This window comes from Salvelinus alpinus, chromosome 11 (assembly GCF_045679555.1).
Source record: "Salvelinus alpinus chromosome 11, SLU_Salpinus.1, whole genome shotgun sequence".
NCBI classification, from domain to species: domain Eukaryota; kingdom Metazoa; phylum Chordata; class Actinopteri; order Salmoniformes; family Salmonidae; genus Salvelinus; species Salvelinus alpinus.
In genome coordinates this window covers 51,078,000-51,092,039 of record NC_092096.1, presented here as the reverse complement: position 1 = coordinate 51,092,039, position 14,040 = coordinate 51,078,000, and the positions used below count along the sequence as shown (strand labels likewise).

The following is a 14,040-nucleotide window of genomic DNA, read 5'->3' as shown; positions in this document are numbered from 1 at the left end:
ACATAGTTGGAATAAGCGCTCATCCCCCTCTGCCCTCCGGTGGATGATCGAAGATACCTCTGAACAGAGCCATGAACCCCTCATACGAATTGAACTGCACAACCTCTGGATTTGAGGTACGCTGATCTTTCTGCTGCGCCACGAAATGTGTAGCATTCACCTAAACATTAATTACCTATAATACATCTCTGCACTTAGCAAAATAGGGCCTTCAGCACTATCATCACATGTGAAGTGTTCTAAAAACACATGGTTTTACATGACTCCACTTGTGAAACTTCATGTGAAATATCATCACGTGAAGAGTTCCAAAAACACATGATTGCACATTTTAAAGTCCACATCACATGTGAAGTGTTCCATAAACACATGGTTTCACATGATTTCACATATGCAAAACATGTGGAAATGTTACATGTGAAATCATGGGATTTTTCCACATGTGAAATCATGTGGTTTTTCCGTAAGGGTTATGTTGAGCTTAGAATATCATAAACTAAATTAGCATAGTTCATATTGTTGTTATAGTTATCCTGCATCCAAACTTTAGCAGCACAACTTAGACATGCATTCCGTGGCCAGTTTATTAGGTGCAACCATCTAGTACCGGGTTGGACCCACTGTTTACCTCGAGAACAGCCTGAATTCTTCAGGGCTTTCTACAAGGTGTCGGAAACGTTCCACAGGGGTGTTGGTCCATGCTGACGCTATGGCATCACGCAGTTGCTGCAAATTGGAACGGCGGTATATTCATGCTGTGAACAGCTCGTTCCATCTCATCCCAAAGATTATCTAATAGATTGAGGTCTGGGGACTGCAGAGGGCACTCAAGTAAACTGAACTTGCTGTCATGTTCCAGGCAATATTTTTTCCACTTCTCAATTGTCCAGTGTTGGTGATCGAGTGCCCACTGGAGCTGCTTCTTCTTGTTTTTAGCTGATAGGAGTGGAACCCGGTGGGGTCGTCTGCTGCAATAGTCCATCCGTGACAAGGATCGGCGAGTTGTGCGTTCTGAGATGCCGTTCTGCACACCACTGTTGTACTGCGCCATTATTTGTCTGTTTGTGGCTCGCCTGTTTGCTTGCACGATTCTTGCCATTCTCCTTCGACCTCTCTCATCAACGAGTTGTTTTCGCCCACAGGACTGCCACTGACTGGATATTTTTTGTGTGTCACACCATTCTAAATAAACCATAGACACTGTCATGTGTGTAAAGCCCAGGAAGGCAGCTGTTTCATGTTGGATCTGGCGCGCCTGGCACCGACGATCATACCACGCTCAAAGTCGCTTAGGTCACTTGTTTTGCCGACTCTAACATTCAATCGAACAGTAACTGAATGCATCGATGCTTGTCGCCCTGCTTTATATAGCAAGTCATAGCCACGTGACTCACTGTCTTGTAGGAGCTATCCATTTTTGAGAATGGGGTGGTGTACCTAATAAACTGTCCGGGAGTGTATATATGTTTAGTTAATACAATTATTGAATTTGTGACTAAGATTTCATCACATGAAAAAGTAGTTAGGCTTGTGCATTGTCCCATTTTTACTTCAGACTGGCACTTTGTGGCCCTGATCCAGAGAGTGTGCCAAGCCCATCTTGGAGAAACTTCTGGCGAAGAGAGCTGTCACTGTCGAGGGCTACAGTGCTGGCCGAAAGCCCCAGACAGGACCAGATGAGGGAGCTCTACATGGGACCTCTGAATGCAAGCTGCACCAGAGGCAAATACAAGCTGCACCAGAGGCATGCACCCTATGGGCAGGATGCCTCTGTGTGAGTGTCACTGAGTAGGATGATACACCATTTCATGGGTGCACAATCCATAGGTAAGGCTGTCGGGTGCATATAAGTATGCCCCCAATGAAATTCTGAAGTCTTAATACATCCACAGTGCGATGTAGCTTTTTTTGGGTCAAATTAGATCATTATTGTCTTTTGTTGAATTGATATAACAACATTCCAACCATATGTAGCATTATCTAGTCCAAATGACGTGATTCCACTATTTGTATTGGTTTGCATTAGTTTCAATGCGGGAACTTTTATCTTGAAGGCCAACAGTTGATTCCACTAGTGTGGCTAATCGCTATTGTGGCTCAGTTCACATCGATAGGGCGTTCCAGCCTTCTCACTAGGTACGTACTTTCTCACTTCCAGGAAAGAGTCTTCTATTTTTCATTCTCTTCTTTTTCTGAGAGAGGGTTATTTGTTATTGTACATACATTTAGTGGATGTTACAGGGAGAAAATAACACAGGTTGAGAGGTCAAAATAAGACTGCATTTGGAGAAAGTAAACTAGCACTCGACGTCCTGTTGTGAATTACAGTTGAACCAGACAGAAGCAGGCAGCTGACGTCATTATCCATGTAAACTGTATCTGACAGAAAATGGCCACGTTAAAACAACAAGGTGAGTGTTATGCCGATACCCTTCTGTGCGGTAGGCCTACTCTTGCTATTTCATTGTAGGGTGACTGTATGTGCTTAAAAAGTGTGGGCATAAATAAATACACCAGGCACAGAGAGAAGAGCCTTGCTTTCTTCCTAGGTTCCTGCCTTGAAGGGAGTTTTTTGTAGCCAATTAACTTGCTTCCGCACCAGCATTGCTTGCTCTTTGGAGTTTCAGATAGGCTACCCAATCTGTAAAGCACTTTATGCTGATGTAAAAAGGGCTTTTATAAAGTACATTTGATGTACTATTAAAGCAAGTAAAGAACTTAGTATAAACATTAATTTCCACAAAGGTGATTGACTTCCCAGAAGTAAGTGTGTCTAAAGCAATGTGAAGATAAATCAAATAACATTTTATTGGTCACATATACATGTTTGAATTAAGAAAGAAAGAAATATTTAGATGAGCAATGTCATCTAAATTAGTGGATTCGGCTATTTCAGCCACACTCGTTGCTGACCGGTGTATAAAATCAAGCACACAGCAATGCAATCTCCATAGACAAACATTGGCAGTAGAATGGCTTTGCTGAAGAGCTCAGTGACTTTCAACTTTGTACCGTCATAGGATGCCACCTTTCCAACAAGTCAGTTTGTCAAATTTCTGCCCTGCTAGAGCTGCCCCGGTCAACTGTAAGTCCTGTTACTGTGAAGTGGAAACTGTTATGTGTAAGGATTGGATGCCACCTGCTGGTATGGTGCTTAACTGTTAGGTTATAGACCACCTGCTGGTATGGTGCTTAACTGTTAGGTTATAGACCGGATACCATTGCGTGCGGGATATGGAAGTTGATACACGCTGGCGAATGCACTGTTGGCTTCTTCAATAAAACTACATGAAACATGGTGTCAGAAGTGGTCTAAATGATACATGCTCGGACTATGGCTGCGGCAGGAAATATTCCCGCCCCTGAATACATATGTAAATAAGGTATTTCTGTTTATTTTGTATAAATTTACTTCCATTTTAAAAACCTGTTTTCGCTTTGTCATTATGGGGTATCGTGTGTAGATTGATTAGAATAAGGCTGTAACAAAACAAAATGTGGAAAACGTCAAGGGGTCTGAATACTTTCCAAATGCACTGTATATAGGGCAACAGCCTCTAAGGTGCAAGGTTGAGTAACGGGGTGGTAGCTGGCTAGTGACAGCGACTAAAGTTCAGGGCAGGGTGCTGTACTGGGTGGAGGCCGGCTAGTGGGGACTGTTTGAAAGTCTGATGGCTTTGAGATAGAAGTTGTTTTATCAGCTTAAGATGGCAGTCCCCCCGTTTCAGCTTTGATGCACCTGTACTGACCACCCCGCTACCATCCAGAAGGCGAGAACAGGCCGTGGCTCGAGTGGCTGAGGTCCTTGATGATAATACAGCTAATCAAATGATAATGTACTTAAAGTATCTGGATGGTCGATTTTTATGGTTTATTCATTATTCATGGATGGGTTCATTCCTAGAACCGCTCTCTTACTTGATAGATACATACATTGTCTGGTTATTTAATTCCTTTACTTATTATTTATTATGTGACTTGACTTCAGATACTCTGATGGAATGCTTGAGTTGCAGCCATCTTAAGGTGAGAGGACAAAATGTTGATATTATTATGAAGAATCTACTTATTTTACACAAGGCTCATAACTGTTACAAAAATTGCCAAATATTTTTGAAAGATTAATCTGAAGGTTTTACCATATTTGGTTGGCTCAATCCTGAACAGACCGCAGAAATTTGGATTGCGCTTGAGCCGTTAGTGTCTACAGAAAATGAGATTTCAATCTACAGGTAAACACCTTGGACTTACTTTCCCCTCTACCTCAATAATTAGCACCTGTCACAAACAAATCCTGATCAACAGATGATTCAGTAATTCAGTTTATTTAATATTTTGGTTACCTAATTTGCATTCCCTTCTTCCAGACTTGAATCTATCGCAGGACGTTATGAGTGCAGAATATCAGGGCTGCGCTGGGTATGTGAGCGCAAAGTCACACTTCTGTACCACTTCAGCTCTTGGGATCCTCACAGGGCAGTGCTACAAAGCATGGGGTACAGGCAAGGAGGCCCCTTACTGGACATCAAAATCATTGAAGGAAAACTGAAAGAAGTCCATCTGCCACATTTTCTCTGTTTTGGTGCACGTAAGGATATCAGCTATACTGGACAAGACATTGTTTTATTTACCTGGGAATTCTCAATACATTTTATTCAAACTGATAATGTAAATGTTCTGGTTTCTGTCCATTTTAGGGGTTGGAGATCGTTATGATCCCTCTATAAAGCAGAAAGTGAGAGTTCTTCATGTAGAAGACCGTGGTGTGTCCATAGAACAAGTGGATAAGGTCACCCGCTTCCACGTCAAGATTCTCCATCCATCTTTCTCTCTGAGAGGTGTTATCCTGCAGGCATTAGGGTGTTCCGTGCACTGTGACTTGCAGATCTACCGAGCCAGGACAGCACACCTCACGCTACATGCTTATCTGATGCCATGTGATCCTGCACTAACACAGGTTATAAAGGCTAACTCTGTTCCTCTTCCTCATTGTTACTTCCATATACGGTATTTATTCAACCAGGATGGTCCTCAGCAACAATTTCCATTGACTTTAAAAAAATCTAAACACTCCAGATCAGACAAACGTAAAACAATCAGGCACCCTGATCAAAGCGTTAGCCAAGACATGGTGTATTTTAATGACTTAGCCCACACATTTAAAGGTTTATCAACTTTCAAACCCACACATGTGCCTGGACTTGGATTTTTTATGACACTTAGCACCCATGTTATAGTTTTTCCTTTTTCTTGTCAAACAATGTTGAGAACAAATGGTAATTGGAAGTATACAGTGCAATACACAGTGATGGATATGTTTGCTTGTTCTACAGGTAGTGGAGAAACAGGAGAAGTGTCATGGATCCACAAGGATCCTAAAACCAAGACCAGAGAAGTCCCAATGGTTGACTAGTGATTTCTACCTCACAACATCCTGTCCTTCTGATGTTAACCCTCGTGTACGGTTTGAACTTGTATAGAACATTAATGAAATCCAAAACATTGCACATTCCCAGAACACCCCCCCCCCCCCCCCAAGAAGAATTACTAATTTCAATGTCTGTTAGTCTAACACTATCTATCTATTGTCTCAGAGATTGGAGCTCGCACATGTTGACCCACCAAACTTCTTTGAGGTGTTCATAAGAGACGCAGATTCTGACTTCAGTCTGAACCTAAGCTGTAAAAGTCGTAAACAAACCATATGGAACCACGAAATACAAGAAGGTCAGAAAAGATCCATTGTCTTAGTAACCATAAATGTCAAATATTGTTTAAAGCCGGGATTCCTCAGGCGAGTTGCACGCTGCACTACAGACAATGCACATTCCTTTACATTCATGGTAAACACTGCTGATATCGGCTCAATCGTAAACTACATTTAAAAGTAAACTGTAATGCACTTGCCAATACTGCGCCATTGATTGAATCCCGTCCTAGAAATGTGTTTAAGGGTCATAAGTAAAGGCAAACTAATTGTATCAGTTTCCTTTATAGCTGAATACAGGGGTCCCATCTTGACCTCAGACCAGCACTTTGTGGACCTCCACCAGACAGCCCTGATTGACAGAGTGAGCCAGGTCGATCCCATCTTGGACAGACTCCTGAAGAGTGGAGTCATCACTGCTGATGGCTACAGTGACATGATAGCTGAAAGAAATAACCAGAAAAAGATGAGGGAGCTCTTTGATGGGCCCTTAAAAGGATGTGGCTCCGATTGCAAAGATCGGTTCTTAGAGATCCTGACAGAGCTGGAGCCATACCTAATCAATCACCTGAAGCGGGAATGATGAGCTAGGTTGGTGAAAGGGGAACATTTTAAGTTTATTTTAGGGGAAATGGCATGAATGATGTCAGTTGCGCTTTGTTTTATTTCTTTATAAAAGGTGCATCGTATCATTATTTTTTTATCATTACTTTTATTTACACATGTACAGTTGGAGTCATTAAAACTCGTTTTTCAACCACTCCACAAATTTCTTGTTAACAAACTATAGTTTTGGCAAGTCGGTTAGGACATCTACTTTGTGCATGACACAAGTCATTTTTCCAACAATTGTTTACAGACAGAATATTTCACTGTATCACAATTCCAGTGGGTCAGAAGTTTACATACACTAAATTGACTGCCTTTAAACAGCTTGCAAAATTCCCAAAATGTCATGGCTTTAGAAGCTTCTGATAGGCTAATTGACGTCAATTGGAGGTGTACCTGTGGATCTATTTCAAGGCCTACCTTCAAACTCAGTGCCTCTTTGCTTGACATCATTGGAAAATCAAAAGAAATCAGCCAAAACCTCAGAAAAAAAATTGTAGACCTCCACAAATCTGGTTCATCCTTGTGATTAATTTCCAAGCGCCTGAAGGTAGCACGTTTATCTGTACAAAAAATAGTACGCAAGTATAAACACCATGGGACCACGCAGCCGTCATACTGCTCAGGAAGGAGATGCGTTCTGTCTCCTAAAGATGAACGTACTTTGGTGCGAAAAGGGCAAATCAATCCCAGAACAACAGCAAAGGACCTTGTATAGATGCTGGAGGAAACAGGTACAAAAGTATCTATATCCACAGTAAAACGAGTCCTATATCAACATAACCTGAAAGGCCGCTCAGCAAGGAAGAAGCCACTGCTCCAAAACCGCCATAGAAAAGCCAGACTACGATTTGCAACTGCACATGGGGACAAAGATCGTACTTTTTGGAGAAATGTACTCTGGTCTGATGAAACAAAAATAGAACTGTTTTGCCATAATGACCATCATTATGTTTGGAGGAAAAAGGGAGATGCTTGCAAGCCGAAGAACACCATCCCAACCGTGAAGCACGGGGGTGGCAGCATCATGTTGTGGGGGTGCTTTGCTGCAGGAGGGACTGGTGCACTTCACAAAATAGATGGCATCATGAGGAACGAAAATTATGTGGATATATTGAAGCAACATCTCAAGACATCAGTCAGGAAGTTAAAGATTGGTCTCAAATGGGTCTTCCAAATGGACAATGACCCCAAGCATACTTCCAAAGTTGTGGCAAAATGGCTTAAGGACAACAAAGTCAAGGTATTGGAGTGGCCATCACAACACCCTGACCTCAATCCTATCGAAAATGTGTAGGCAGAACTGAAAAAGCGTGTGCGAGCAAGGAGGCCTACAAACCTGACTCAGTTACACCAGCTCTGTATGGAGGAATGGACCAAAATTCACCCAACTTATTGTGGAAGGCTACCCGAAACGTTTGACCCAAGTTAAACAATTAAAAGGCAATGCTACCAAATACTAATTGAGTGTATGTAAACTTTTGACCCACTGGGAATGTGATGAAATAAATAAAAGCTGAAATAAATCTACTATTATTCTGACATTTCACATTCCTAAAATAAAGTGGTGATCCTAAATGACCTAAAACATGGAATTTTTACTCAGATTCAATGTCAGGAATTGTATTTGGCTACGGTGTATGTAAACTTCTGACTTCAACTGTAAATATACAGGGGCACAACTTTGGTTTTAGAAGTAGGGGGTACATGGGGGTGGGGGGGGGCATCTAAAGATAATTTCCTGCATTTCTACACAATGTAATATGACCCTTTTGGGGTTACTGTTATTGTAGATACATTCTAGTTGTATTTAAACACTTCTAATAATAATCATGAATAATGATGTGTGAGGAAGTCAAAACGCACAAATATCATACCCTCCCAAAAAATGCTGACCTCCCCCGTTGTTGTAATGGTGAGAGGGGGGTATGATATGTGTGTCTTAACTTTCTCACTCATTATTATTCAGGACTTTCCGTAATCATGGTAGCATCCACATTAATCTAGAAGTGTTTAGAAACATTCTATTCTTATTTACAATAAAGGTGACTTAAATGACACAATACATTATTTACCATTAATTTGTACTGGCCACAAAATAATCTGAGAAACAACCAAAACAGACAGCAAATGCATCTAACAAATTTGTAGTCACCAGCTTGATGTACTCATTGTGTGCTATGAATGTGGGACCAAATACTTAACTTGTGAATTTGTCCCAATACTTTTGCTCCCCTAAAATGGGGGACTATGTACAAAAAAATGCTGTAATTTCTAAACAATTCACCCAATATGGATGAAAATACCCTAAAATTAAAGCGGACAGTCTGCACTTTAAGTTCATAGTAATTATTTGATTTAAACTTGCATACAGAGAGTGTCAAACTAAAGTACTTAAGTACTTTGTCAAGCAATAATATTTATTTTCACAGACCATCATGGGGCGGCAGAAAGCCTAGTTGTTAGAGCGTTGGGCCAGTAACAGAAAGGTTGCTAGATCGAATCCCCGAGCTGACAAGGTAAAAATCTGTCATTCTGCCCCAGAACAAGGCAGTTAACCCACTGTTCCTAGGCCGTCCTTGTAAATAAGAATTTGTTCTTAACTGACTTGCCTAGTTAAATAAAGGTTAAATTTTTTAAAAACGATGTAATAATTATGGAATTGTTTCTAGTCGCCACCAGATGGCAGTATATCGCCACAACCTCATGAAAGAAATACTATTAAAATCTAAATTTATTAGTCACAAACATTTAGCAGATGTTATTGTGGGTGTAGTGAAATGCTTATTCATCACTACCTTACAAGTTCTACTCAATACATTGTTTCACTAATTTACATGAGTGGTAAGTCAGTACTGATGATTTTGTCATTTGAGTAGTGATGAGTGTAACGGATGTGAAATGGCTAGCTAGTTAGCGGGTATGCGCTAATAGCGTTTCAATCAGTTACGTCACATGCTCTGAAACCTAGAAGTAGTGTTGCCCCTTGCTCTGCAAGAGCCGCGGCTTTTGTGGAGCGATGGGTAACGACGCTTCGTGGGTGACTGTTGTTGATGTGTGCAGAGGGTCCCTGGTTCGCGCCCGGGTCGGGGCGAGGGGACGGTTTAAAGTTATACTGTTACATTGATGCTGTTGACCCGGATCACTGGTTGCTGCGGAAAAGGAGGAGGTTGAAAGGGGGGTGAGTGTAACAGATGTGAAATGGCTAGCTAGTTAGCGGGTACGCGCTAATAGCGTTTCAATCAGTGACGTCACATGCTCTGAAACCTAGAAGTAGTGTTGCCCCTTGCTCTGCAAGGGCCGCGGCTTTTGTGGAGCGATGGGTAACGACGCTTCGTGGGTGACTGTTGTTGATGTGTGCAGAGGGTCCCTGGTTCGCGCCCGGGTCGGGGCGAGGGGACGGTTTAAAGTTATACTGTTACATGAGCACAGTGGCGAATTTAGGTATAGGCAACATGGGCAGCCGCACAAAAAAAGTTGGAATGGTGACATTTGCGCGATCGGTTTTCTATCACTCATCTGCACATCACATCAAAGATATGTCACGGTGTGGGACTGTGGGTCAATTAACCTTGTCAGAGTGGGCGCCCTGATTCTAGTTTATGAGCTGGGCAGATTGGGAAGGTCTCCCACTCAAAAGTATGAGATGGGGGTGGGGGTAGGTTGACCTCAGGTCTCCCCACTGGAAGCCCGATGTAGGGGAAGCGGGGGAATCTATCAAACAGCGCACATCTAACTTTGTACAGTACTAATGCAATTAGTAAAATCAGTCACACTACCAAATAAACCACAATTCATTCATAATACTGTGAATATATAGTTTCACAGACATATTGTTGCATTTTTTTCTGGTTTGTGCAAAATCGTTAAGGATAATATAAAACCAGTCTGCACACCCAAGGTGAATTGGTTTAGTCTTGACTCTTGGTTGACAGTGTTGGGGGATGGGTCATGTATTGTTGCTCAAGTGCCAAATCAACACATTTGTATGTTTTAATATTTATATAGTTTTAAATGTTATGATTATTTTTGTTGTTCCAAATGTCTGAATAAAAATTACAGTTAGTGCAGAATGGTGCTTTTTTGGGGGGTGGGGGGGGCTGAAGGGGGGGTTCGCCCAGGGAGTCATACAAGCTAGAACCGCCACTGGATGAGCAGAGTTTTGGGACATGTCTTCTGGTGAATAGACATTTCCTATTTGCATTACTACACAATTTCGTAATGACTTGTTTTTATTAGGCATTTGGGAATCTACTTAACAGCTACGAAAAAGCGTCTTGCTTTCGACTGGCAGCTTTTGTGTCGCAGGTCGGGTGAGCTGTGAGGAAAACGGCCACCATAAAGGCAGTAGCACGGCTACCGCTTGATAAAGTGGAATATAGCAGGCGTCCTGTGAATGAGTCGATTGGCAAAAAAAAGCGAATGGTTGAGGGACAGCTATTGGGGAACTGTGGGGGGATTTTGGAGGGTTCGGGCTTCACAAGATTGTGATCATGAAAAAGGAAACTATGACATTTTATTTCACTATCATGCACACGTACCCTCACACATAAGGATGGCTTTGTTGCGGAAAGACTGATACATCAAACAGGCAAAGCGTCAATACAGGGCTAAGATTGAATCATACTACACCGGCTCCGACGCTCGTCGGATGTGGCAGGGCTTGCAAACTATTACAGACTACAAAGGGAAGCACAGCCGCGAGCTGCCCAGTGACACGAGCCTACCAGACGAGCTAAATCACTTCTATGCTCGCTTCGAAGCAAGCAACACTGAGGCATGCATGAGAGCATCAGCTGTTCCGGACGACTGTGTGATCACGCACTCCGTAGACGACGTAAGACCTATAAACAGGTCAACAAGGCCAGACGGATTACCAGGACGTGTGCTCCGGGCATGTGCTGACCAACTGGCAGGTGTCTTCACTGACATTTTCAACATGTCCCTGATTGAGTCTGTAATACCAACATGCTTCAAGCAGACACCATAGTCCCTGTGCCTAAGAACACAAAAGGCAACCTGCCTAAATGACTACAGACCCGTAGCACTCACGTCCGTAGCCATGAAGTGCTTTGAAAGGCTGGTAATGGCTCACATCAACACCATTATCCCAGAAACCCTAGACCCACTCCAATTTGCATACCGCCCAAACAGATCCACAGATGATGCAATCTCTATTGCACTCCACACTGCCCTTTCCCACCTGGACAAAAGGAACACCTATATGAGAATGCTGTCCATTGACTACAGCTCAGCGTTCAACACCATAGTACCCTCAAAGCTCATCACCAAGCTAAGGAACCTGAGACTAAACACCTCCCTCTGCAACTGGATCCTGGACTTCCTGACAGGCCACCCCCAGGTGGTGAGGGTAGGTAGCAACACATCTGCCATGCTGATCCTCAACACTGGAGCTCCCCAGGGGTGCGTGCTCAATCCCCTCCTGTACTCCCTGTTCACCCACGACTGCATGGCCAGGCACGACTCCAACACCATCAAGTTTGCTGACGACACAACAGTGGTAGGCCTGATCAACGACGAGACAGCCTATAGGGAGGAGGTCAGAGACCTGGCCGGGTGGTGCCAGAATAACAACCTATCCCTCAACGTAACCAAGACTAAGGAGATGATTGTGGACTACAGGAAAAGGAGCACCGAGCAAGTCCCCATTCTCTTCGACGGGGCTGTAGTGGAGCAGGTTGAGAGCTTCAAATTCCTTGGTGTCCACATCAACAACAAACTAGATTGGTCCAAACACACCAAGACAGTTGTGAAGAGGGCACGACAAAGCCTATTCCCCCTCAGGAAACTAAAAAGATTTGGCATGGGTCCTGAGATCCTCAAAAGGTTCTACAGCTGCAACATCGAGAGCATCCTGACCGGTTGCATCACTGCCTGGTACGCCAATTGCTCGGCCTCCGACCGCAAGGCACTTCAGAGGGTAGTGCGTAGGGCCCAGTACATCACTGGGGCAAAGCTGCCTGCCATCCAGGACCTCTACACCAGGCGGTTTCAGAGGAAGACCCTAAAAATTGTCAAAGACCCCAGCCACAGACTGTTCTCTCTACTACCGCATGGCAAGTGGTACCGGAGTGCCAAGTCTAGGACAAAAATGCTTCTCAACAGTTTTTACCCCCAAGCCATAAGACTCCTGAACAGGTAACCAAATGGTTACCCAGACTATTTGCATTGTGTGCCCCCCCCAACTCCTCTTTTACGCTGCTGCTACTCTGTTTATCTTATATGCATAGTCACTTTAACTATGCATTCATGTACATACTACCTAAATTGGCCCGACCAACCAGTGCTCCTGCACATTGGCTAACTGGGCTATCTGCATTGTGTCCCACCACCCGCCAACCCCTCTTTTTACACTTCTGCTACTCTCTGTTCATCATATATGCATAGTCACTTTAACAATACCTACATGTACATACTACCTCAATAAGCCTGACTAACAGGTTTCTGTATATAGCCTTGCTACTCTTTTTACTGTTGTTTTATTTCTTTACTTACCTACACACACACACCTTTTTTTACCCGCACCATTGGTTCGAGCCTGTAAGTAAGCATTTCACTGGTCTACCTACACCTGTTGTATTCGGCGCATGTGACAAAAACTTTGATTTGATGTTTGATAGTGTCTTGATGCTGTATTGTTTGTCCTTCATGTTCTAATACTTTAACCATTCCTTGTGTTTTTTGTAATACTTTTTTTTATTTTATTAAAAAGCCCTGGAGGTTGTTGCTGAGAAAAAGTCACAATGTAGAACTGGCGCCAGCGCAGGGTGCAGCATTGTATTACTAATGCCCTAGACAATAGAAAGTACTGTGCCGCCTTGTTCATAGATTTGTCTAAAGCTTTTGACACTGTAGACCATGCAATACTTTCGGGTAAGCTGTCGTTAATAGGACTGGGATCGGATGCCTGTCGTTGGTTTCATGACTATCTAAAAGGATAGAAGTCAGCCTAGCCTGTTAGAGTCGACGGCATCCAGTCGGAGCCATTGGAGTTGGTTAAAGGGGTCCCACAAGGTTCTATACTTAGTCCATTACTGTTCACTCTCTACATAAACAATATCGGTGATGAGATAAGTGTAAAATTAATTTATATGCTGATGACACTGTTATGTACTCTGTCGCTTCAACGGCTGACCAAGCATTATCACAATTGGAGACAGATTTTAAGATGTATAAAAGACCCTTGTAATAGCTGAAACTTGGTTTAAATGCAAAGAAAACACATTTTATGATTTTTAATAGGTTCAAAAAGTTGGTTGAATATACATATGCACTTACGAGCTTAGATGGCACTCCAATTAATCAGGTCTCTGCATATAAATACTTAGGGATATGGTTGGATGATAAACTGTCTTTTAAAATGCATGTTGACAAACTTTGTAAACGGCTAAAAATCGAGCTAGGCTTCCTCTATAGAAACAGGACATGTTTGTCCTCTACAAATAGAAGACAAATTGTGCAAGCTACTTTTATGTCTGTTTATAGATTATGGGGATATTATCTAAATGCATGCTACGGCATCCACACTTAAATCGCTAGATGCTACTTATCATTGTGCACTTAGGTTTATTACGGGTGCTAGCTACAGAACTCACCACTGTGTTTTATATCAAAATGTGGGTTGGACTTCGCTGTCCATGAGATGAGAAGAACATGCTCTTGTGTTTGTCTATAAAGCACTTCTGAATAAACTACCTTCTTAT

General features: G+C 42.6%; 1 protein-coding gene across 4 annotated transcripts; it reads left to right on the top strand.

Annotated features, from left to right (window-relative positions):
- The first annotated feature begins 2,038 nt into the window (after positions 1-2,038).
- On the top strand, positions 2,039-6,467 carry LOC139534336 (NACHT, LRR and PYD domains-containing protein 1 homolog). 4 transcript variants are annotated; one of them, XM_071333409.1, is made up of 9 exons: positions 2,039-2,136; positions 2,329-2,411; positions 3,989-4,026; positions 4,168-4,232; positions 4,368-4,588; positions 4,698-4,957; positions 5,334-5,459; positions 5,595-5,727; positions 5,998-6,467. In XM_071333409.1, exons 2-9 carry the CDS (start codon positions 2,390-2,392, stop codon positions 6,288-6,290), a joined length of 1,158 nt encoding a protein of 385 aa, XP_071189510.1. In that variant the 5' UTR covers positions 2,039-2,136; positions 2,329-2,389; the 3' UTR covers positions 6,291-6,467. The 4 variants fall into 4 exon arrangements, with proteins under 4 accessions (XP_071189510.1, XP_071189512.1, XP_071189509.1 ...); XM_071333411.1 differs by lacking the exon at positions 2,329-2,411 and having other exon boundaries at positions 2,107-2,136; XM_071333408.1 differs by lacking the exon at positions 2,039-2,136 and having other exon boundaries at positions 2,143-2,411.
- The last annotated feature ends 7,573 nt before the right edge of the window (positions 6,468-14,040 follow it).

Coding starts and splice junctions, on each gene's coding strand:
- LOC139534336 (XM_071333409.1), top strand. CDS start 2,390: ATGGCCACGTTAAAACAACAAG. Junction 2,412..3,988: donor GGCCACGTTAAAACAACAAG/GTGAGTGTTATG, acceptor ACTTGACTTCAG/ATACTCTGATGGAATGCTTG. Junction 4,027..4,167: donor TGAGTTGCAGCCATCTTAAG/GTGAGAGGACAA, acceptor AATCCTGAACAG/ACCGCAGAAATTTGGATTGC.